Source organism: Juglans microcarpa x Juglans regia, chromosome 6D, assembly GCF_004785595.1.
Source record: "Juglans microcarpa x Juglans regia isolate MS1-56 chromosome 6D, Jm3101_v1.0, whole genome shotgun sequence".
NCBI classification, from domain to species: Eukaryota; Viridiplantae; Streptophyta; class Magnoliopsida; order Fagales; family Juglandaceae; genus Juglans; species Juglans microcarpa x Juglans regia.
The window spans coordinates 2,372,597-2,394,337 of NC_054604.1; the positions used below are offsets into that span (position 1 = coordinate 2,372,597).

The 21,741-nt window shown below is 37.1% G+C and overlaps 2 protein-coding genes across 2 annotated transcripts; one reads left to right on the forward strand and one right to left on the reverse strand.

Moving 5' to 3' along the window:
- Positions 1-2,658: 2,658 nt before the first annotated feature.
- On the forward strand, positions 2,659-4,987 carry LOC121234281 (L-type lectin-domain containing receptor kinase S.1). Its single transcript, XM_041130163.1, has one exon. It carries the CDS (start codon positions 2,841-2,843, stop codon positions 4,815-4,817), a length of 1,977 nt encoding a protein of 658 aa, XP_040986097.1. The 5' UTR covers positions 2,659-2,840; the 3' UTR covers positions 4,818-4,987.
- Positions 4,988-6,761: 1,774 nt separating this feature from the next.
- Positions 6,762-10,123, reverse strand: LOC121235140 (ferric reduction oxidase 8, mitochondrial). Its single transcript, XM_041131404.1, has 8 exons — positions 9,721-10,123; positions 9,505-9,598; positions 9,230-9,415; positions 8,915-9,152; positions 8,458-8,785; positions 8,108-8,366; positions 7,293-7,960; positions 6,762-7,164 (listed from the first exon to the last, which is right to left on the reverse strand). Exons 1-8 carry the CDS (start codon positions 9,875-9,877, stop codon positions 6,980-6,982), a joined length of 2,115 nt encoding a protein of 704 aa, XP_040987338.1. The 5' UTR covers positions 9,878-10,123; the 3' UTR covers positions 6,762-6,979.
- Between the last annotated feature and the right edge of the window lie 11,618 nt (positions 10,124-21,741).

The window sequence follows — 21,741 nt, forward strand, 5'->3', positions numbered from 1 at the left end:
CCTCTAACCCCCGCCAGCAGAGGGTCACGGAATTGGCACGAGAGCGTTATCATCTCGTTCGATCCTGTTATTGCCCAGCAATAATCCAGGGGATGTCACTCAGTATATTCCGCTCCCGAGTGATCAGAGGAGCTCCACTGAGATAATGCCCTATCTCGGTTTGGGGTCGTGATACGCACGCACCCAAAAATCATTTATCACATGAAAATTCAGTTTTTAATAAACACATGAACATGAATGCAATTATTGAAAATCCAGTTTCATTTACAAACATGATCATGCGTGTAAATATGCAATGTACATGAAACGTCTCATTATCCAACAACCAACAATTCACAACATAGTTCAAAACACACAAACTTCATCCTCTAATCCATCCGACTCTATTACTCCTCGGACTCAGTCCGGCATAACCAACCAGTTTACAGATAAAATGAGTTAGTGCAAAAGTACATTTAAATCATGAAAGTTCTTTGGAAAAATACTTACAGCGCTATATAATAATTTTTGAAGGATCACGGAAGTGCAAGAAGTGGCAGCACAACAACGTAACAGTGCAAAATGCACTGTGGCCGTGGGTCTCAAAAACTCACTTTTGAACTGAGACAAACCAAGACCCGAAATTGATAGGGTATGGTATAGGGATGTCGGTGAAGCTAATGGTTCTGGTGGTGGTTGGCCATAGGTGGCGGCGTAGAAGGTGGTTGAAGGCTAAAATGTCAAAAATGAAAATGTAGAAGAATGTGCTTCACCGGTGGTAGATCATGGCTGATGATGGGTGTATTAGGTTGCTATGAGGTCGATGATGAAGTGGTGAAGAAATGGTGGCCGGAGGTGGCGCGATGGCGGCATTGGAGCAAATGGAGGCCATGGCTTCGCGTTAAGCGTGGGGACAAACGGCGGCGCAACAGAGGCTGAGATTGGAGGGTGGTGGTTGCTGGCCGGTGGGGAAGGTCGCGGGCTGGGCGGTGAGGCACACAGCGACGCACGACGGTGGCTGGGTGGAGGAGAAGAAACATACGGGGAGAGAGGGAGAGAAGGCCTTCGCGCGAGGGAAGAGCATGGGAGAGAAATGGGAAGAAAGAGAAAAAGAAGAAAAGAAAAAGGAAAAAAAGAAAAGTGAAGAAAAGAAATGAGATTCAATCCTCACATCTTGGGTTACAGAAGTGATCTAACGAAAAAGATTTTAAAACAGCAAGTTAAATAAAATAATTTAAATGTAATAATAAAATGAAAATAAAATAATTAAATCCAACAATAAATTAATTTAAAATTAAGAACAATTTAAATGTATAACAATAATTAATATTAAAAAAACATATCAATTTAATTTTCACAAATTAAAAATTATAAAAATAAACCAACTAACAATCTGACAATTTTAAAATAAAAGAATAATTTTTTTAAATTAATAAAAATAATCTTTTAATAAAAATATATTAAAATACAGAGTGTTACACTTAGAGAACATATTCAAATTGACAATCGGCATCAAAGCTGTATTTTCTTTGACTTTTTATGTCTAATATCGAACTGATTGCCGAACGGATTAAATTAATATTTATTATATATAAGCGTCCCAAGAAGTATCGATTGTTAAGTGAGAGGACAAAAAAAACAAAAATAGATAAAGAAAAGAAGTGAGTAAATCTCAATTAATTAATTTTAAAAGATAATATTTGAGGATTGAGGCTATAATAATATGCCTGAAAGTGATGAAGTCATCCAAAAGTTTTAAGAGAGTGGAAATAAAATAACCAGCACTCGCACTCAGGGAATGGAAGGCAATGCCAAAGTTTTACAAATCATGAAGAGAGAAAGAGAGAGAGAAAAACACAAGGCTCTTCTACAGCCCAATGTCACACGGCCCATAAGCAACGTAGCAGGCCCATTCTCAACTCCCCATTCAAACTCGCTGCTCAAAATGTTGCTTAGTTCTTATGATTTAAGATATAATTTAAGTATCTATGTAGGAAGAATTTTATATATATATATATATATATATATATATATATATATATATGTCGAACTCTTTAGAGATACTGCTTTACAAGGAGTTGTTCACATGGGCGAAGCCACCAAGTCCTGGCCCCCAAAGTTGCTGCCGGGCACCTTGTCCCAAAGTCATGAAAAATATATAAAAAATCAGCAACAAAAAACAATATAATCGGATTACATAAAACTATTTAATTACAATTGAAAAAAAAAATCTATTTAAAAAGAGATACCAATTACCCAGTTAGTATAAAAATATTATTTTAATTTTAATTTTCTTTCGTGTATTTAATGTGTTTACATTCTAATTTATAAGTAATATTATACACTACACTTCTATCCTATTTTGATCATACTAATTAATATATGACACATTCATTACTATTAGATGATAAAGAAAAATGTAATAAATAATTATTTAATAGTGATAAATATGTCACATCATATTTAATAGAATAAAAATGAAATGATAATATAATGTATAGAATTTTCTAATTTAGAAATATCAAAACTAAAAACTGAATAATGCTACAATTCTAATTTACAGAGTCAAAGCCCCAACTTATCTTTTTGTTTTTCAAAAGAAGTATATTATATATATATATAAAATAAATAAATAAAATTAAGTGATATTTAATGGCAACAAAGCCAAGGTATAGTTTTTCAAACATACTGCTGGCTTTCATACCGGCGGTGCGTATGCCGCATCGCGATTACAATCAAACAAAGTTGTCACAGAGTATCCCTATCCAAATGGGTTTTTGACCAATCCTCCGCAGCTACTTCAATTTCTCTCTGTCCCGTAGCGGCCGCAGATCACCCTTCATTCGCCGGAATCTGTACGGATGATGCTACTCATCGTCTTCCTACTATCTCTCATCTCTCCCCCCACCTTTGCTGTCGACTTCCTCTTCAATTCCTTCAATGGGATCGTTAATTCCACCAACCTCACGCTCATCAACGACGCGCTGCTCGACTCCTCCGTCGTCCGTCTCACCAACGATTCGAACCAGTACTCCTACGGCCGAGCCTTCTATCCCACCAAGCTCTCCATGAGACCCACCGCGAATTCCTCCACGATTTCTTCGTTTTCAACCTCGTTCGTGTTCTCGATACTGCCCAAGATTTCCACAAGTCCTCAATTCGGCCTCGCCTTTGTTCTGTCCAACAGTACTTCCCCACCGGGCGCGCTTGCTAGCCAGTACTTTGGGCTTTTCACCAACGCTACTGTTCCTACCTTGGCGCCCCTTTTGGCGGTTGAGTTTGATACGGGACGAAACCCCGAGTTCAATGACCCGGATGATAATCACATCGGCATAGATCTCAATAAAATCATATCGGCCAAGACCCAGCCGGCCGGTTACTATAATTCGACCGGGGGTTTTGTCCCCGTCCGAATGCGGACTGGTCAGAATATACGAGCTTGGATCGATTTTAATGGTACCGACTTCGAAATCAATGTTACCATAGCGCCGATTGGTATGTCTCGTCCGTCTAAGCCCACGCTTACTTTCAAGGATCCGGTTATAGCTAATTATGTTTCGGCTGAGATGTATGTTGGATTTTCTGCGTCGAAGACTGAATGGATTGAGGCACAGAGGGTTTTGGCTTGGAGCTTGAGCGACACGGGATTTGCTAGGGAAATAAACACGACCAACTTGCCCCTTTTTGAGCCTGAATCGTCGTCTAATTCTATGTCAACTGGGGAAATTGCTGGGATTACCCTGGGTTGTGCTGCCTTTGTGATCATTTGTGCATCTGGGTTTTACTTGTTTTGGCGAAAGAACAAATTGCGAGATGAAGAGGATGAGATCGAAGATTGGGAGCTTGAATACTGGCCGCACAGATTTTCCTACGAGGAGCTTAGCGAGGCCACTGATGGATTCTCCAATGATGACCTTCTCGGCTCGGGTGGATTTGGCAAAGTCTACAAAGGAACTTTGACAAACAACACGGAAGTAGCAGTCAAATGCGTGAACCACGATTCGAAACAAGGGCTGAGAGAATTCATGGCAGAGATATCCAGCATGGGCAGGCTCCAGCACAAGAATCTTGTCCAAATGCGTGGTTGGTGCAGAAAAGGCAACCAACTCATGCTTGTCTACGACTACATGCCCAATGGAAGCCTCAACAAATGGATTTTCGACAAGCCTACGAAGCTACTCGGCTGGGAACATCGCCGCAGAGTGCTTGCCGACATTGCCGAAGGCCTGAACTATCTTCACCACGGTTGGGACCAAGTGGTAGTTCACAGAGACGTTAAGTCCAGCAACATACTACTAGACTCGGACATGCGAGGTAGGCTCGGAGACTTCGGACTCGCCAAGCTATACCAGCACGGTGAAGTCCCCAACACAACGCGCGTGGTCGGGACTTTAGGCTACTTAGCGCCCGAGCTCGCAACTGTGGCCTCACCCACGTGGGCCAGCGACGTGTACAGCTTTGGAGTGGTGATACTCGAGGTGGCTTGTGGGAGGAGACCGATAGAGATGGCGGCGACGGAGGAAGAGGCGGTGCTGATAGACTGGGTGAGGGATCTGTACGTTAGCGGGAAGGTGGGTGAGGCGGCGGACCCGAAGATGAGAGGTGAATATGAGGCGGAGGAGATGGATATGGTGCTCAAGCTTGGGTTGGCTTGCTGTCACCCTGATCCCCAACGGAGACCCACCATGAAGGACGTGGTGGCAGTATTGGTGAGCGAGCAGGATGCCGCTGCTCCGGCGGATTTGCTGTCAGACTTGGCACGCGGCGACAATACCATCGGTGGTGGTTTAGGCGATGGCGAGGCAGAGGAGGTGGCGCCGCTGCGACCTGCGGTGTGAATGCCTTTCTTTTTTTTTTTCAAAATTTCTTTTTGTTATAAAAGTATTTATTGTGAATGGTCTTCACTGACTTCTGAGAATTGACCCACCATTTTATTTTCCACGACGTAGTTCACATTACTGTCTTTTTTTAATGTAAAAAAAAAAAAAACAAAAAACATTTTTATGCATTTTGTATTATATTTTGTATGATTTGTATTTTTTATAGTAAAAATAAATCGGGCTTTGTTTTGGATAAAATTAAAAACTTGTATTAATTTTAATGAAAGAATTCTTGAAGCCATTGATTAGTTTGATATAATATTGTTAATTAAGTTTGATTTTTTTAGCAGTATTATATAATATTATTTTTGTGGTCCGTTTGTCTAATCTTTAATCAATAGATGCATCTACCAAAATGCTTTGTCAACTATGGTTTCAAGCATAATAACCCTCTCTAGCTGTCAAAGAGAGAAAATAAATCAAAAGATCATGCATAGACTTTTCCCAATTTATAATAATAATAAAAAAAATAGTGAACAATTCCTTTTATTTTTAAAAAATAACATTTTTATTCCTCCAACATGAAATCCAAACCACTAAAATTATTCCTAAATAAAAGTTATGTATAAGAAAAATGATACAGCACAATCTTAGGCATGTTTAGATGTAGAGATGGTTTCATTTCATCATTATAACTTTTTTAAATTCTTACACAAAATATAATAAATAATTTAATTTTTTTAAATTCTAAAATAATAATAATATTAAAAAATAATATTTTAACAATATTTTATTCAACTCATCTAAATATCTCATTATCCAAACCAGCCCTAATGATATGATATGAACAGAGATTATAAATTATGAATTGTGCATTGAATCGAGAGGGTTAAATGGCCATTTTGACAGTATAAATTATGGAAAATGATTTATACATAACATTTTTCACAACACTTTACACAATTATATTTTAAATGAGGGGCATTTTTGTAAAATATCTTATAAAAATAACATCATTTTACAAAAATATCCTTATTTTATAGTATTGTTGTGCAATATATTGTGTATTTATCATTACTCATAAATTATTATTATGCAAAAAAAAAAAAAAAGTTGTTGTTTGTGAATAATATATAATTTTATTTATTTTTCTATATCATCTTCCACGCATATGTAAGCTAAGAATGATCAAATAGATTATCTTATTCGTTGAGGTCCTCAGAGTCAGAGAGATGAGGTCCATTGCGGTGTGCTTTGAAAAGAAAGAGGAGGGTCTATTTTGGTGGCCTTGGCATGTTGTAGAGCAAGCCGAGAAAATAGATAGTGCCCAATGTCATCTTCAATTGATGTAGCCTTACTGCCTTACCATTGCCTAAAAGATTATTAAGCTAAGAGTGATTGATGTTAGTACCATCAAGTTGTTTTTAGCACCTTGATTTGTCTACCTTTTCACCAAGTTGTTTTGTTGTACTGTTATCACGCTATTCTTTCACCATAAAAAATGATGCTTACTACCATCACCGCGCATGCAGCAGAAGAGAAGTCAAGAGTTAGAAAAAGTCTTCGCTTCCAAGCTTAAATTAAAGCAGTCTTGACAAGGTTATATACTTATGACAAGTTGGTGGCAAGTTGATTATAAAACATTAAGGTGATGATTCTTTTTCTTTTTTCCAGAGAAGACCTTGAGAAGCGCAAAAGAGAAGTCAGACCTGCCAAGGTTTATTTTTACCTGAATGACCTGCACTACTTCAGGACTGAATGATGACTACCTTACAGTGCCAAGGTTTATTTTTAGAGCCATTTGAGCATCACGAGCTGTCTCTTCATAAATGAAAGGTTGAAGTTAATGCTTTTGGCTAGGCTCTTTGGACTCCTTTGAGTTCAAATTGAGATGATGGAATAGAATCATGTAACATAGGATCAGGAAATCCATTTTGAAAGAGTAAGGGGTTCCAAACAGTCTAGAAAAGAACTACTAAGGGTTCCAAGTTCTTGAGGGAATTCCTAGTATAGTATAGTATAGTACTGGATTAAAACATGCACATGCTGCAATTCCTTACTTAATGGCCTAAAGACCAATCACATAAGCAAGCAATCTAGACAAACCTCTATCATGATCTCCAGTAGAGGTATGCTTACATTAGACACTATCTTGTACTTTATAGGTTGTGATCGATGCACTAGAGTGTGAAGTTGAGGGGGTGGAAACTGAAGTATGGTTTATTTTTCTTGGCGCCCCCAATCTTGAAACCTTGAGACTTCTGTTGGCAGACTGTAGCTACTGACTTTTTCATTGATTCAGGTCCACACACCATGACTCCAATATCAGATCCACCCGTTTCAGTTGGAAACTTTGCAAATATATCTGTTGAATTCACTCGTTAGATCCTATTTCGTTCTTAGATTCCGAGACTAATTTGTCTTTGCTCAAGATGCTCAAGAAAAAAAGGGAACAAATAAGGAAAGTTACGGAAAGAGGAATACAGAAATTACCTTGGAAGTCGGGCCTACCTCCAAAATGGACTTCATGTTCCTCAAGGGCAATCCTTGATTCTACATCCATGGCTTTGCCTTGTTTTTGGAAGATTAGTGGAGTCTCATTCTTCAGCCTTCTCCATCTCAAAATGATTGCCACCAAAGTGGAGCATATTAAAGCTATGACAAATGAAGATATGAGAAGTAGATCAGCAACCCAAGAAGGAGTCTTTTCCTTGGAGGCCTTCTTTTGGGAGGGAACAAAGATATGATTGAGACAAATAAGGAACACAAGGAAAACAATGGAGGCAAATCCAGCCAAGGCTGCAATACAGAGTAGACTTTCAAGTCCATATATTGCATAATTCGAACATTTTGTGTTGAACTGTGCAGTTCGAACTTGAGATGAATCACATAGAAGTTCTCTTACAGTTGGACCATCTTGCACTTCTTGAGTCACAAAAACTTTTAGTTTTAGATGCCATCTTTCAGTTGACTGGCTCTGGACCAGAGATGAGATTGAGTTTAACACACATACATCTTGAGATTTCTTCACAACATATATAAGTTGCACTCTTGTGGGGAATCTATATTTGCTACTGTTTTGTGCCGAGGCAGTTTCCTGTAAAATGCTTAGAAATGGAGTTATCCCAATTCCTCCGGCGATCATAAGTAGACTGTCATATCTGCAAGAAGATTTCCTTTTATTAGTAAAGAAAATTTAAATCCTACGAACATGATTTCTAGGAGATAATGAACAGTTGAGCATCTTGAACAAGTCCTATAACTAATTCACAGAGAAAATTTTAATGTAGTTGGATCATTTTCTACACCTTAGGAAGTCGACCGAGGCAGGTCCATAAGGGCCTTCAACTGCTATTGGTATGCACTTTGTCTGATCCGAATCTGAGTCTAGATCAGCTTGTATCAAGTCATAGAGCGAGTTTGTCCACCATCCTTCACATTTAATTATGACAGACATGGAATCATCATTGACACTAGAGCTCGAGGTTATACTGAAAGAGTGCCACTGACATTTGGAGATACTTGGTATCTTCATAAATAGCACGCTTGTCGGGGTATACTTCAAGCCTGCAAATGAGTTGGAAAAATTGCTTCATGGAGAACTTTCAAGCCTTTTCTTTTATGATTTTCTAATAACTGAAAGGGACTGCGAATTTACTTGGATCCTTGGGCAAAATAAGCTCTATGGCTTTGGAAGGGAAGACACGTGCTGCAAGAATGCAAGATTCTGGTCTTGATTGTACGATTCGGAGTATTTTGTCAAGGCCAAACAGGAAAATTCCGGGGAAAACCATATAGAAGTGCCGATCTCCACCATGAAACAGGAAAAATACTAGGAAGACTATGTAGAGATGGTGCGTGTAATAGAAGAGTTCAAACTTTTTCCTCCTTATCTGAGGAAGTGCTGTAATCCAGATCACTAGCCCTGTAACAAGACTAATCTCCCCAGCAAGGTATATCCTCCCAGTTTTCTGCCATTTCCATATCTGTTGTTCAATAAAAACAAGCCACGGAAAAACATGATACAAGTTAAACTGAAATACCAAGTAGTAGTGATGATGAAAAATAGTCTGTAAAGTGAATGACTGAAATGGACAATAAAAGGGTGTGATTACCTCGTCCTGAATGTGGTGACTGACCCCCCAGATGAACAAGGTGCTTGCACCATGTAAAGTGGCAAAAGTTAGCATTGCTGTCCCAACCCAGATGTGGTATCTTACTGAAGCTTCAAACTGAATGCCAAGTAAGCGAAAGATTGCCAGCCCCCTTAAAATTGGCAGAAGCAACAAAGCCAGGCAGGCTTCTGCTAGCAAACCAAACCGGGTTGCCACTCTTAAGTACTTGAGTTGCCATCTGAAATACAAATTAAGCATTAAAAATGGTGAAATTGTTGGTTTTCTGTGTCGAATATATCTAGCAAAGGTACTTACAAATTCAACTTGAGTTGTTTGTCTGGCATCAACTTCTTGAAATCATTAGAGATGTGGGCATAGAAAGTCCATGCTAAGAAAAGGACAAATAGAAACACTGCCAGAATTTCAATACCGGAGAGAACACCAATAAGACTGTTCACAACCACTGGATTTGAGAAAGTCACATGTGTAGTCCTTCCTTGCCTGTCATACATTTTTAAGCAGGAGAAGAAAATCAATAAATTAAGAATTACAGTGGGGATGTTCCAAAACCAGATGAGAGACAATAGTACCTGTTTTTTGGTTCCCTGGCTTTAAGATCCAAGTAAACAAGTCCGGTTATAGCCAAAGCAATCAGGGGAAATGTATACACAAGAAAATCAAGACCTGCAACATATTTCCATTATTAACTAGTGTTAATTTCACATTCAATTATGAAACTCCTGCTTAATTCAGTGAATTTCTTGGCAGTAGGTAAAACTTAAATGGATGAAGTCTTGAGAAGGTACCATAATATCCAAGCACAGTACTCCTAGCTGTCTCTTCGGCTCCTTTCCATTTCCTTGTCCACAGTTGTGTGGGCTTTAGAAGCCAAAGGGAAATCCAACCGGAAAATAGTAGAATCATTGATACCTTTGTAATGGCAAGAAGAATGGCCTTTGCCATGTCTGTCTGATAATATGCTGCAGTGTGCAGTTTTCGAGTTCTAGTATGAAAGGGTTCTCAGTATAAATAAATTCGAAGAAAGATTGACACCACAAGTAGAAATAATGGCTGAGTGCAGCCCCACCACCTCCCGAAGAGTGCCTGATATCACCGAGATTGCTGCAGTGTGAACTGCAACATCAAGATGGATATGTGTATCTTATGGAATTCTCCATTTCCATCATTTCATTCTTTACAATAAAAGTCCAAATTCTGGTTTAGATGGGATCAACTATTTTTTATAGGTTGAAGATCACTCCTTCCATAAAAACAATGATTAAATGTCTTTTCAATGTCAGGGTCAAATGTTTTTTGGTTTGTTTGTTTCACAATGGCTATATTCGTTCAGGACAAATAAATGAATCACTATGCTTAAAAATTTCCTAAAAGACGGTATATTATATATTTTCAGTCTTTGGAAAAAAAAGGGAATGGCATGCCTACATAACCTGTGAAAATACGTGATACCTATGCCATACATATGACATACAGTAGATACCATTCAAGTCTCATGTTGTTGTAACAGGTCAATTTTGCTAATTTGTCACTCACCTCTAGCCTTTTGTTAGGATTATCTGGTTTATTCTAGTAAATGGTCCCTGTATTTAGATGTAGTGGACTCATGGTCCACTGCTCATGCCTTCCTTTTACCTCACTTTATGCTATTATATTCCTTTGGTCAGAGATAAAAAGTGAGTGAACCAGAAAAACAAATGGGGAATCTATGTGTTGAGGAATAATCTCTTATTACCTGTGAATAAGGTCTCGGATATGTTTATAAGGACTGAACAATCCTCTTTTGTTGAACAGGTTTTATAATATGAGTTAGGCTCATAAATTTTTTTATCATGGAGGTTGGAATCACATATTCCAAACATAGTAACCTTATGAAAGGATCTACATTAGGTTGAAACAAAATCAATGATATAGAATGGATTTACATTAGATGATTCAATAGAGTAAGAGCTGATGCTGTTACTGTAACACTCGAGCCTAGCGCCAAGCCTTTTTTTTTTCCTTTTCTTTTTCGGGTTAAGTATATGAAAAGGCCAGTGAAAATTTTTCGAATATTATTTTATGGGCAGAGATATATATATATATTTTTAAACAAGTTGGATTTTTTTTTTATTTGAGTCAGGGTCCAAAATTCAAGAATGAGCGTTTTATATATTTCCTTCACTATTTAAACCGTGGGCCCAATTTTTCTTTAAAAAAAGTTGTGACCTAGCCGATCACCCAAAGGCCCAAACCATGCACTAAAACCCATTCCCATGTGAATCAATTTCAGACTCCATACTTTGCACGTCTTCACCCTGCCACCGTGCCATGCACATCTCTCATGCACGTCCCCCGTCCTTTTTGGTTTTCATCTAGGATTTTTCCAATCAACTCTTTATATACATGTATTTCTCTCCTGAAAAAGAAGTAGTCGCAGCAACCCACGCATAACTCCCTCTCATTCACTGCCGTCAGCACGTTCACATCCAACCGCCAGCCTTGAGCTGCATGGCCGTGACCACCAAGTGGCCGCTCAGCTCCACGGCCATGCAGCTCAAGGCCGCATCCTTTCACCATGGAAGCCCATCACGAGTCACTCCCTGCGCGAAGAAACCTTATGCCGCTGCCCTGCCACCTGAAGTCGTAGCCATCAACTCCTCCTTGCAAACAGTGCACCACCCTCTAGCCAGTCCTCACCACCACGGAAAGCCAACCACCGTCGCTCAACTGTTGAAGGAAAAACACTCACGACATACTCTGTTTTTGACCCCCGAAACAAAGGAAGTAGTTTTCCCCATCGTATGCAACCAACCTGTCACCCTACGCCACCAACCTCCTCCTCAACATCGCCGCCGCACAGGGAGCATCGTTGGGCGCTGCACTCCATCCAGGTCCATTGCTCTCCTCTCAGTAAGCTTCCACCGAACTCACCCACTCTCATTTCTGTCTCTTTCCGTCTCTCTCTCTTTTTCTACGGGTGGCTTCTTTCTCTCTCACCACTCTCTCTCTCGTCCACTGCACAGTTGCCGATTTCACGACTTCCCACCGCACCCAGCACTGCACACCGTCCCTCACGGTGAGCCTCCATCGCACACCTCTTTCCCGTCTCACGGTAAGTTTCCATTTCCTTCTGCATGCCGTGGCCTTCACTCTCTCACTCTCCATTTTCTCTTTCCCTCGTGCTTAGCACAACTTCACAGCATCTCCGCTACATGCCTGCTCTCCAGCCGCGTTGCCATTGCCTACCCAGTCCAGTCGTCCCACGCTGCCGCGTGATTTCTCCTTGCATAAGCTCCTGCCATGCAAAGTTCTTTTTCACGCAGGTTATGTTTTTGTTTTCAAAGAATTATATAAAATTACATTAGTATCATTTACTAATTGTTGTATTAATGTGTTTTTAAACTTTTAGTATGTATTAATACTCTCTAATTTATTTATGTTTTACATAAACCTTTTAAGTAAATTAAATTAGTATTAAGCAAGTTTTTCTTTCAAAGAATAAACAATAATGTTGTGTTTATTATTATGATCTTGCTTATTATAGTTTTAGCTATTTAATTTTTACAATATTTTGGTATAAATATATTAGTTAGAATTAAATTTTATAATTTGATCTCATTAGTAAATAAGTTACATTTTGTGTCTTGTTCGGACTGATCGTTAGGACATTGATAAATTTAGAAAATGTGACGATATTTTAGGATTACATGAATTTAGGTTTTTGAAGAATTAAAATAGACTATTTTAGCATCTTAGGCTTAAATATTGAAATATGTGTTCGATTAGAAATTTATGAGAATTACGTTATTATGTTATAGGTGATGATTAATAATTGTTCTGCATTTTGAGGAAATTTCTGAAAAGCTAAGAAGTCCAGGTAAGCGGGGTTATTTGAACTACCCCAGTTATTTGTTCTGCATTATTCATGAGATTCTGTTTTAAGAAGAACGTATTTTCTGTCATGACTGGTGTAGACATGAGGTTATTTTTTACATTCTGTTTCTGAACTGTGCAAAAGAGAGCGAATATGAAATTTTGTGCGTAAATTAAGTTTTTGTAGTCTGATTTTGTTCTGTTCTAAAGATGTTTTGTACTATGATATAATACAATGTGATTTCTGAAAACCTCTGGCATAACATTCTGTTTTTGTTTTTATTCTGTTCTGATCTTACCATGGGTGTAAAACTGTGTCATCTGTTCGGGTTGGTACCAACTTTTCTGTTTCAAGTGCACCCACTTTAGAAATAAAGTAGTTTTCTGCGTGATCTTTCCTATGTGCACACTCGGGGGTTCGAGAATGAATAAGGAGAAGACTCACATTTTGTTTCTGCTAGGTTAGCTACAGGGATTTGTACAATCCTACCACGGAAGTTAAACATGGTACTTGTTCTTATATGATAAGATAAGATGTGCTATTTCAGTTTATGCTATGCCAAAGAGATTTTGATTATGAATATTTTTAAACTTTCGCTCTGATATTTTTGATAACATGTTCTGACACTGCATTTTGAAAACAAATATTCTGATTCTGCATTCTGAAAGAAAATATTTTGTTCTGCATTCTTGTAAATGCTCATGTTTATACACTAATATATGTCCTTTGCTTATTGAGTTGTTGATAACTTACATCTTATCTCCATATATTTTTCAGATAATTTTGATGGTTCAGCTGGAGAATAAGAGTATGAAGTTTTAGCAAGATGTGAAGATTGTAGTGGAATAAGTGTCTAAGGGTACAAATACTTATTTGAGAGTCGTAGTTAGTAAATTGATTTATTTTCAGTTATTTTGATTTGATGAATTAATGATATTTTTGAATTTTTGGAGAGTTTTAATTTATGTTGTTTAGATTTTTTTTTGCTGTCCCTATGAAGGAACATAGATTTTTTAGTGGAGAAAATGAATTAATATTTTATAAAAATTTTTTGAACTTTATAGTTATATTATTGAAATTAATATTAGATATTAAGAACTAACTCTCCAGACTTTCGGGATCGGGAAATTACAGTTACCGTAAAATACTAAAAAAACATAATCAATGAAAGGTAGGTTGAAGCAGCTCATCGTCATTGACATTGTAGGATTACCAGGCTTTCTTATTAAAACCCCACGTGGCATAAAACTAATCAAGTTGGTAGATCCAATCCATTACATGGAAAATGGCAATCCTAAATAGAAAAGTAGTGAAAGAAGCAATAAGTTTGCAAACTGTAACTCTCCATGGATTAATCATGTCAAAGGCTGCAGAGACTTTTATCTGAATTTCGGTTACAATCAAGAAAAATATACAAACATGTCATTTACTTGCTTGAGGGAAACAGAACTAGAATCAATCATGTATGCAGGCGTAGTTTGGTTCAGGAACCCATGATTGTCAGCATATGATATTACATGAAACGATCATTACATCAATGGGAATGATCACTGATCAGTTTCTTAGTCCTGGAATATTTCTGTATCCTAGCTGTAACTGTAGATCATGTGAATCCAACCCTTGAATCCTTGATGTTTGTCTAATATTTTGTGTCATTCTACTAAAAAACCTTTTGAATCCTCATTGTGCATGTTCACTTCCAAATCCATAATTTTTTTCAGAATTCAAATTAAATTTTCGAAAGTGGCAATCATAGTCTTAAACAGGTGAACAAGTGGTGAGTGGTGAGACGACTCACCCTCAATGAGTTGCGTCCAATACGTAAAATATTTAATTAAACGAGGTAGAGTATAGAGTCTAGATTCAAATTCAGGATCTCTACTCTGATACCATATATGCAAAATCACCCATTATTTCAAAAATTTAAGCTGATAGAAACTAAGATTAAGAGATCAGAGGCCACAGTGGGCAACTTGTCTCCACTAAAATTGGTGCTTTTTAAGCCACTAAAATTGGAACATTTCAGTACAATATTTCATGATTAGTTTGTGGGGGTGGACTGATGTCTCTACAGTTTAGACCATTCAGCAGGTTGTTAATCAACTTGTATACATCCAACACCAATTTGCCATTTCCAAAACTCTGTTAGGGCGGGCCGATATCCTTCTGCTCACAAATGTTATTATATTACATCACTTAGAGGTCCTGCAATTTTGTCACGTTATCTATGGTCACACTTCTCATTCATATTGTCATAGGGCAGTGAATGTAAAAGCGTGCCGACATGTTCAGTATAGGTTCAACATGAAAGCACAAAAATGCAATCGTGGTGTTTGTTTTTTGTCAATACAAAATGATAAAAGAGCCTGCGCGCCGCACACGTGTTGGCAATACATGATGTATATACTTTGAGTGATTAGTGCATGATTATAGAACAAATATATCTTCTAGAAAAGTATCAACCTTAAACACTTGAATAATGTCCTTCTTTGCTTCAAGAAGCCAATGCTATAACTTAGTCATCATGGTTGAGTAAATTATGCATGCTTGCTTATTTGATTTCAGGAAATTATTCCTCCACCAACGGTAAATATCCACCCACTGGTTGATTTAATCATCATACTCAGTTCCCAACTGACATTTATATTCCTTCTACAACCGAAGAAAACCTCATTCTATAACCGAAGGAAATCCGTTGTACTCAATACCATAATCCATGATATTTCTCAAATACCATAAAATGTTTTGTACAACTATTCAATCAAATTGGTTCTTTGAATGCATTATATAAACATAACAATATATAGAAAGATCATATATAGAAGTCACATTTTTTTTTTATTTGTTTGCATTCATATTCATAATGTGTTCTAAACAATAATGCCACAAATAATATAAATTAAGTAAAATATTAATTTAATTAATAATATCAAGTTTGAACATGCCTTCATTTAGATATCCCTTCCCCATGAAATTACCGTTTTTGGTCAGTACAAATTTATCTGACTCAAAAACCAATTTAAACCCAAACTTATTCAAAAGACTACCAGATACAATATTCTTTCTAACTTCTGGTACATAATATACTTCTTTGAGAGTAAGAACTTTGCCGGAGGTAAACTCCATTTTTATTGTCCCTTTGCCTCTAACTATGGCACTGGACGAGTTTCCCATGTTCAAAACATGGCTGTCTTCCATTGGCTCCTACCTCTTGAATAGGATCTTATCTTTACAGACATGTCTTGTTGCTCCTGAGTCAATCCACCGAGAGTTATATCCTTCAAGAGTGTTAATCTTAGAGATCATTGCCTCATAATTCTCTCTAGAACCAGAGTCCCTTATTTCATTTTTAAGAAAATGACAGTCTCTTTTGTAATGTCTTTGTTTGCCACAATGGAAGCAACTAACTCCCAGATTCTTCTGATTCCCATTTTGGAAGTGACTTTGTTTTCTTCCAAAATTATTCTTTCTCTTCCTGTTTTCATATCCGGATTCATTGGGTTGTCTAGGTTTGTGGGTATTTCCTTCCTCTACCATGTGCATATTGGAAGTCAAAGAACCATGCTCTTCATTAATGTCTCTAAGCCTAATCTCTTCTTCTATACGAAGTTGTTGGCCTAATTCTTCAAGAGACATTTCCTTTTTTCTATGTTTCAAACTTCTTTTATAGTCTTTCCATGATGGAGGAAGTTTATCGATAATGGATGAAACCGATATAGAATCATCCATCTTCATATTGTGTTGAGTGAATTGATCAAGAATGTGCATAATTTCATTGAATTGTTCAACAATAGGCCTAGAGTCTACCATTTTATAACTGAAAAATTTGGTAGCCAGAAATTTCTTACTTGTAGCATATTCTAAGAGATACTTAGCCTCAAGTGCATCCTACAGATCCTTGGCGGTTGCTTTGTTCTGGTAAGCGTCAAACAATGTGTCAGACATTGCATTGCAAATGTGACCCTTGCAGATGTAGTCGTCTTGTTCTCACTTGATTCTTGCCCGACTTTGAGCAATTGTCTCATCCTCATTTGTAGACGGCCTAGGAGTGGTTAGAACATACACCACCTTAAGACTGGCCAGGAGAAAGTGCATCTTCTTTTGCCAGCGTCGAAAATTGGCTACATCAAAATGTTCGAATTTAACAAAATTCGCAACAAACTCTCTCAAACTATGTGCCATTAGTAATAAAATATTATCTTAAGATTGTTGGAGAATTTTTGAGTTAGATAAATATTTTACTTAATTTATATTATTTGTGGCGCACAAAAGCCACAACTCTTGGCAACAAAAATGCCAAAAGTCGCACCAGTTAGGATTTATACCTGTGCGAGATGGTTGGTGGAAAAGCAATGTGACCGTTGGACTAAGTCCAATGTTTGTGTCATTTGGTAACATGTATAATATATATACATGTTCGGTTCAGGTTTCAGAAAAATGAAAAGTTACAACTTTTCATTCACATCCTTTAGCCCTCTATAAATAGACCTATTGGCCTACGAATTTGTATATAGAATGATAAAGTTCAAGAAGACAATTTCGAAATTCTCTCTCCCAAAAGTTTTCATTTCTTCAAAACTTGCTATTAGGATCTGTTCATTCTGCAGAGAACAAATTTCTAATCTCTTGGTTGAATAGCAAAATCTGAGGGTATTCGGGGTCTAATTTCGTGTGTGCATAACGCAATTAACAAACAAATTTGTGTTGAGCTTCATTGTATCTTGGAGGCAAATTCGCTAGTAACCCGTATGCATACCGTTATTGGTGGGGACGAATATTGTCTTAAAGAAAGCGATATTCGTAACGTGCCTTTAAGCAAACTTCTCTCTCACTATTTATTGTTTTGCATCCCTTCGTTCCAACATTTTTGAATAAGCAAAATGATTGAAATTTCTCAGAAATTTCTTGGAAAAGAATATTATTAATAGCATTAGATATATCATTTCTGGTCTGTTTTATATATATATATATATTACTCGATTTTCATTAAAGAATATATATAATAATAAGAGTAGATGACCGAAATATTTCTCAGACCTTTGTGTAAAATGTGACATGAATGTCATCTTCTTATTGGAAACTGGAAAGTAGTGGACTTTCTTTCAAAAGTGGATTACATTTTGCAGTTGATCATTAGCGTCGTGTAAGAGATCCCTTTGCTCACACGCAAGCACTAGCTAGGCATATGTGTCCAGATACTCTGCTTAGAATTAGATGCTAACTAAAAGAGTTGTATGGATGTTTGGTGAAACTTAGACTAAATAAAAAGATCACAAGGAATTCCAAATTACCGACCAAATCTTTTGGATATAACCAAGATGTTTTATTAGAGCGTCTTTATAAGATCATGATAAATGGTATCAAAACCAAAGATATTGGAGCTAGCACAGCACATGAAATCTTAACGAAGATGTCCGAAATTTAAGAGTAGAGATTATGATATTACCCGAATTAGGCTGCATGATGAAGCTGGCTCACTTTCATTAGTCCAAAAGTACTTTGAATTAAGATACATTTGAATTTTCATGAGGAATTTTTGTGTTCTTTAAGTATCTGTCTTCCCTATCGTCACCACAATCCAAGCCCATAAGTCATGGTGTACATTGCTGTGTCCACAAGTAGCATTAGTGCTCAACCATATGTAGAAGAGCAAGAAACCCAGAACTCCTCTGATTGTGACATATCTCGAACTTTTTGAAGATCATTGAGCATATAATCGTGATGCCTGCTGGTTTCAAATGTTGGAAGCTACGGAAAAAAATCATGTTTAAAGTTATTATCCAACCACATGAGTATGAGTAAGTTTGTTATGAATCCATAAACCATCTGAAATTATAAATTCTTTTCTTTTTATTTTATTTTCTTTATTTTTATGTCCATAATAGAAAGTGTTGAAAATCGAAAACCATACATATGTCGATTGAGTAGAGAGAGAGAGGAGCGATGGCTCTCGATATATATAGTCTGTCGAACTAACATTAACCAGCGAAACTGATCATGACTTTGCTCTTCAATTTCCTGTAAAATTTATTAATTTCTATGAATTTATTAGTCATAATTAAAGCTAAAAATGCATGAGTTGAGGAAACTAAAAAGACATGCATTAATATTATCTATCCTGTGCTAGTATATATGTGAAGATATTGTTGAATTATGTCGATATATATGCTTTCACATCTCGTTCATGAGTGGTTTCTATTGATCAAAAGGTCATATGAAACATAAAAAAAAAAATTAAAAAAAAAAAAACAGCCCAAATTGACAACTATGCGTAAAGCAACATTGGTCTCGATCAACAAGTTTTGAGATATCTGTAAAATTTAACAACCCGTAAGGTCACATTCACTGATATTGCTTTTTAAAAAAGTAGATTCTCTGAGGTTTTTGTGGCTTTCTTTTTTGTGGTTTTGTTTTTCAAACGTTTTAAATTCCTGCATGCTTATGATCATGAGCACCAAATTCTTGTGTAAGCTATGTTTTTGGTTTGAAAATTGGTCCCGGATGTGCAATGTCTGTCTAGCTAGGCCATGTGGTATGTTCTGGCAGCTTTGCTATGTCAGTTTGCAGTTTCTTTGCTACGTAGTTAATGTTGGGGATCGATAAGCTGTAGTACTATATACTTTCCCAACGTTAAAAGATCAGTACTAGGCTAGGGCATGGTTATTGGTTTGTTGTCATCTTTCATTAAAGAGCTAGGAGAAAAGGAAGTTGTTTGTTTCAAAAGTAAACACATCTTGCATGCTCAATTCAATTCTATGATAAAAGGTATCTATCTATCTATCTAGGGTGAAAAGGGTTAAGCAACATGTAAAGCTTGTTGATATTGCAGAAGTTTAAGTCTCCTGCAATAAGCCGTGAGCTGAAATTGAATTGTCAAGAGATATATTCAATTACTGAGAGGTATTTGAATCTGTAATTACAGTATAATTGATCTGTTATATGCAAGTGATCTCTCTATATTCTCCTATATTTCTATTTTCTTACTCATATATCTGAAAATGTTACATGAAAAGAAGAAATCCTCAAATAAGTAACAGTAGCAAAAGCATTTCTGTTCTTTTCTTTTTCTTTTTCTTTTTATCTAATACGTGCCCTCTGAATCACTTGCTATATATGCTGAAGAAAGTATCAATGCCCAATCTCTTAAAATCTTTATTTCTTCACCTATCTAAGAAGATTATTTAATTCCAAATTCCCATTCCATCATACATATATAATACTTTTACTAGCTGGCTGGCTAGCTTGAAGATAGAGCGAGGCCCTTTTTTGCTTTGTGTATACCTTTGTATATGAAAAGTTGCCAGCCATCTTAAATATTGGGAAATTATCAATTTTTGGCAAAGGTTTGCAGAGAAAATGGTAGTCATCTTGAGAAAGGAGATTATAAGAATCAACTCATGTCTGTCGAATTTCAGTCCGCACCCACCCAACACTAGTTTGGCCTTCCCCATGTTTTCTGCAGAAAAAAGGTGCTTCGATATATTAGACAATAGACATGCATTTTGTCAACTTGGAGTATAAGTGCTTCACAACCAAATGAGAAGTAGTACAAAGTTATGATCAAAGATCAGCACTTTTTTTTTTTTTTTAAGAAGAAGACGGAACTTCAATTTTATTGATAGCTCTCATTTATGATGAAAGAAAACCGTAGTAACAAATCAAACACATGAGAGTTACAAATATTCATAAAAAACCAACAAAACCCAGGCATAAAAAAAACCATAAACATCCAACCACTTTACAATATACCCAAAAAATCACCCTTATGAATAGTATTAAACAAGTCTAATATAAGGTAGACCCATCTTTTCTATGCGCAAAATTCCTTTAAGACGAGAAGGAATATCCATTGAGGACCACCATTGGCAACTAATCCCTTTCGCTCCCATCTTTGCCATAAAATCTGCCGAAGCATTCCCCTCCCTGTATATATGATACTCGAACTTGAAAGCACTTAACAATATCTATGACTTCCTCCCAATAGTCCTCAAGATACTAGTTTTCACAACTCTGCTCCTTTAACCACTTAACCACCAACAAAGAATCTAACTCCACATCAAAATGCACAATACCCATGTTTTTTAACATCTGAAGGCCATGTAACAAACCCATCAATTCAACATAGTTATTAGAACTTGTGCCAATAGCAGCTGAGAAGAATGCCATAAGTAAGTTACCTTCCGAGTCTCGAAGAACAACTATAGCACCTGCCAATCAATGATTCCCTCTCGAGGCCCCATTTATGTTAAGCTTCAATCTGCCTGCTTGTGGACGCTGCCAACAAACAAGCCGTGTAACTTTCCTTTTTGGAGGCTTGACTAGGATGTTGAAATTGTTGAGAATAGCTTCATCCCGTGGAGTAAATAACTTCCTTGTCTTTAACTTCTCCCCAACTTCACCATCCAAAGCTTAACTTGAAGCCAAACCGTCGCCGACGACTGAAAGACCCCTTCCATCCTAGCACGACAACGCCTATGCCACAATTTCCAGGTAATAATAGAAGGTAAGATGCTTAGAATCTGCCCCATTTGTGAGCTCCTAGACTCCTTTATAAGTTAGACATCAACAATTTGATTCCACGTAGAACCTGACACACAGCCTAACCCAACTTGAGCTGCCGCACGTTGCCAAACTTCTCTTGCAATATCTCTTATTAAAAGCACATGATTTAAATCCTCATACCCACTATTCAAACAACAATCATATTTTGATACCACCAGGATTCCAATAGATTTCAATTTGTCATCAACACTTAGTGCGTTGTTAAACGCCTTCCACATGGTGACCGAAATATTTTTAGGACAAGAATGTCAAACCCACTCAGCCCATCGGATTTTAGGAGCTCGAACTCTATTACATTGCCATGCACTCTTAGATGTGAATTTCACATTAGTATTCTCCTTCCACACAAGCACATCCCCACCATCCCGTGCCTTGCTCAAAATTTTCATGA